This window comes from Pinus tabuliformis, chromosome 8 (assembly GCF_031772625.1).
Source record: "Pinus tabuliformis cultivar Carrire ecotype Pingquan chromosome 8, CPIR1, whole genome shotgun sequence".
Lineage (NCBI taxonomy): Eukaryota > Viridiplantae > Streptophyta > Pinopsida > Pinales > Pinaceae > Pinus > Pinus tabuliformis.
Genome location: NC_142294.1, coordinates 743,643,402 through 743,647,403, shown reverse-complemented (window position 1 = coordinate 743,647,403; position 4,002 = coordinate 743,643,402). Strand labels below are relative to the sequence as shown.

Here is a 4,002-nt window from a genome sequence, read left to right as displayed (position 1 = left end):
TCTTTGTTTTGTCCATACAATCAATAGTAGACAAATGGATCACTCCCTAAGGACAACAAGCAAGCGTGTTCACAAGAGGTCTAGACTAGCAATCAGTCCAACCATCACTAACTAAAGTACATCCAAAAATATCCCATGAATCTCGTATTGGTTTAACTCTTTCCTCTATTCTTTGTTTGCTCCTATCAATTCCTTTGGTCCTAATACTTTCATAGCTGGGAAGAACATATGAGGGACCAAAATGGCTGATCTTTTTTAACATATCATGAAATAATGGGCTTTTGATAGTGTTGAAAGAGATATTACAACCAATGAAAAAATCATAAACTACATCATCTACCTCATTTCGCTCCAATGGCTTCCAAGCTTTCTCCAATGTTTGTTGTGTTGGATCAACGTCTGGTAAAGTAGGTTCTCTTTGTGATCCATATGGCATAGAAGATGTTGTAGATGCCACAAATGGTGGGAAAGAGCTTGGTGTTGAATTAATAACATTTTCTCTTCCCATGAGTGTATCTTGTGTTCTTTTTTTTCTTGCTTCTTGGACTACCTTTCCTTGCTTATGAGCATTGACTTCTTCACTTAAACTTTTCTTCACATCTTTATCAATTTTAGTACATGTTTCCACTCCTCCACTAGTTCTACCCACAATGCCAAGCAAATGATCTCTTGCTCGAGTCACTGATGTCCCACAAGTATTATTGCAGAACTTGCAATCAATTTTTCATCATTTTTTCTTTCAAGATATTTCCATTCAAGAAGTTTCGATCTAGGTGCCATCAATGTCCTTTAGAGGGTCTCCAAGTATCCTGTTCGCAAGAAAAAAAAATCATTCAAATTCATTGAACTATATTTGTACATATTTTGAAAAACAAAAATTTTCAAACTATAGAGAATACAAAAGAGACAATGCATAGGAGCCTACTTATGAGATTACTTATAATTGAATTAAAAACATGGCAGTCCATGTGAAACTAAAACACATTAATTCTTAGGAATCCAGTAGAAAATTGCAAATATGGCGAGGAACAATTTCAAAACTATTACTAGAGTGATAATTGGATAGATACAAGGAAATTAATATTTACATGTCTATTAACAACTAAGAAAAAATATTTGATCACAAATAACAAATATAGTTTTCATTTAATTTCAATTTGTTATGTGTCCTATCTTATCCAAATTTACTACACAATACGTGGGAGTGCCCAACCTTTGTGGTTGACTACGGAAAATGAGCCCCTCTATTTGAATTCCACACTAGTGATCCTTGTTTTGCAATGGAATGCAATCCACGTAATCACTATACTCCAACCTAGTAATGGATATCATAAAAAAATCATGAGAATAAAAACAAAAATGTGATTTAAATATATTTGCATTTTTTTAATATAAAACTTACAATTCCTTGTATTCCAAAAGTGTTTAGTAGATGTATTGATCCAAAATACTTTGTTGAAGAGAACAAATTCTTAATTCTAACTCTATTTTGCTACTAATTTGACCAAGAATTCTTTATGGAAGGGAATAAGTTTTTAATTATAATTTCTAAGTATACTTTGCTACTACATTAAGACATAATTCCATGTTAATTCTCATTACTTGTAGAAGGTTTCCAAAAAAACAAGATTAGTTGGTAAACTAGTTTTATTGCAATTTTAAAAAAATAGAACTTACCTTCTCTGTCATAATTTAAATTTAATATGGAAAAAAAAATACAAGTGCAAACTTATAATTTTCTACCAAACTTTAATATAAAATTGAACATGTAAATTTAGTTTATTGTTTTTTATATAAAACATGTAGCATGCAAATTTACTAAGCATACCAATCTTACTATACCATTTGTAACTACATAATTTTTTACATGTTATTTATTATTTTATTATTTTATACATAAAATTTAAAATGTAAATTTACTTTCTATTCTATTCACAAGTGTAAACTTACCTTTATTACTATTTTATAGTTTTTTCATGTAAATTTAATTATTATTCTAAGCGAAACTTACCTTTACTATCATTTATTTTATTCACAAGTGCACACTTATCTTAGGTAACTGCAATTTCTTATTTTATATTTTTTTGTAATATAGAAGTTTCCATTTTTCTATACTTTTGTATAGGAGTTATGGATTTGCAACTAAGCTTTTTCATTTTATATTTTTTATATGTATTTTTTAATATTGGATTTATCATTTTCCTATTTTTCATTAGAGTTATCCGTTTTAAACTAAAATTTGTCATTTTATATTTTTTTGTAATATAGAAGTCACTGTTTTTCTATTTTTTTTATTCACAAGTGCAAACTTATCTTTATAACTTTTTATAATATAGAAGTTGTCGTTTTTCTATGCTTTTGTATATGAGTTATGTATTTGCAAGTGCAACTAAGGCTTCCATTTTCTATTTTTTATTATTGGATTTATCCCCTTTTTTTTTTCTATTTTTTCATAAGCCTTATCCATTGTAAACTCAATTTTGCCATTTTATAATTTTCTGTAATATAGAAATTACTGTTTTTCTATTTTTTTTGTATAGAAGTTGTGGATTTGGAAGTTTACCATTTTATATCTTTTATAATTTTTTCTAATATTGATTTAACATTTTTCTATTTTTTTTATAGGAGTTATCCATTCATTTTATAATTTTTTCCCATACAGAAGTTATGGTTTTTGTTTTTTTATAAGAGTTACCAATTTGCAAAGAATTTACTATTTTATAATTATTTTTAAGATAAAAGTTATCTTTTTTTTGCAATTTGTGATTATATAGAAATTACTAACTAGTTATCCATTTAACACTGAAATTTCTCCATTTATAACTTTTTCAAATATAGAAATTAAATTTTTTTGTTTTTTATAAAAAAATTACCCATTTACAACCAATTTATTTATTATTACTATTATTGTCGTTGCTTCCGCTCCATTGATGCTCATATACTTATACAACCCCTTGTGCCATTGATTTCCCATCATTTATTTTGCTATTACTCTTCATCTTTCCATTATATCTACTCCATCTGCTTTCTATTGATTTGCAGGTTTTCATGTATTGTGTGGAGATAGCAGCGAGGAAGAAATCATCCGCTTCCACTATTTACAGAGTTTCATTCGTAGTGGCGGCTGTGGCCGTAGCTTCTGCTCCGTTTATATCGAAGCCGCTGTTTCCTTCGCTACAGCACTTTGTGGCGGTGACCGTTTCGTGGGCGCGGGATTCGTTCTCTGGCTGGCTGACTCCGCCATATTTGTTTTTCCTGTTGAACTGCATCATTCTCGCCATATTCGCCAATTCCGGCGGCTTTCCGGCTCGGAATCAATCGCACGATCACGAACTCCAGGAGCTGGACCACCATCGCCGTTTCTCGGAATTAGTCCAGGAAATCAGCGGATGCCGCGAGGACTCGGCCCCAGAATCTGAGAATGAAACGATTCAGAATGACCGTGAAGAAGCTGAAGTAATGGAGAGTGGATATACGACCCGCTTGTTGGAAGTGGAAAAAGGCACGAATTCTTTAGAAGCAGCGGCATGGAGACCTGCTGTGGGTATCGCAAGTGCCGATGATCAGTCGAATAAAATGTTGGCTTCTGCTCGTTTCACTCGTCGAAAGGTGAACGTGCACGAAAGCGCCTGCAAATCTCTACGGGTGAGCCAGAAACACAAGGAGGAAACATTTGAATCGGTGTGGAAAAAATTCACGGAGGGGCGTCATCCCCCTCTTACGAGGCATCTCCGTCCAAGCCCCAACAACCCGGATGAATCAAGAATCGATCATTCTTCCCCTTCTGTCAGGCGGGGCAATGAAGAAGGATCTCCAGCGCTCCCGTGTAGTGGAGTAAGGAGGCCCGGGGGAAGCTTGAAGAGGGAAAGTTCTCATGTTGGGGTGGATGAACTGAACAAACGGGTGGAGGCGTTCATTGACAAATTCAATACCGAGTTGAGGCTGCAGAAGGAAGATTCTCTTGTCCGCTACATGGAAATGATCAACAGGGGCGCCTCATAA

General features: G+C 33.1%; 1 protein-coding gene across 1 annotated transcript; it reads left to right on the top strand.

The window, feature by feature from the left end:
- Positions 1–354: 354 nt before the first annotated feature.
- Positions 355–4,002, top strand: LOC149237720 (uncharacterized). Its single transcript, XM_089369366.1, has 2 exons — positions 355–402; positions 3,043–4,002. Exons 1-2 carry the CDS (start codon positions 355–357, stop codon positions 4,000–4,002), a joined length of 1,008 nt encoding a protein of 335 aa, XP_089225492.1.

Excerpts from the sequence above, each read along its gene's own strand:
- LOC149237720 (XM_089369366.1), top strand. The coding sequence starts at position 355 with ATGGCTTCCAAGCTTTCTCCAATGTTTGTTGTGTTGGATCAACGTCTG. Across the intron at positions 403-3,042 it reads TTGTGTTGGATCAACGTCTG|GTTTTCATGTATTGTGTGGA; the intron begins GTAAAGTAGGTT and ends ATTGATTTGCAG.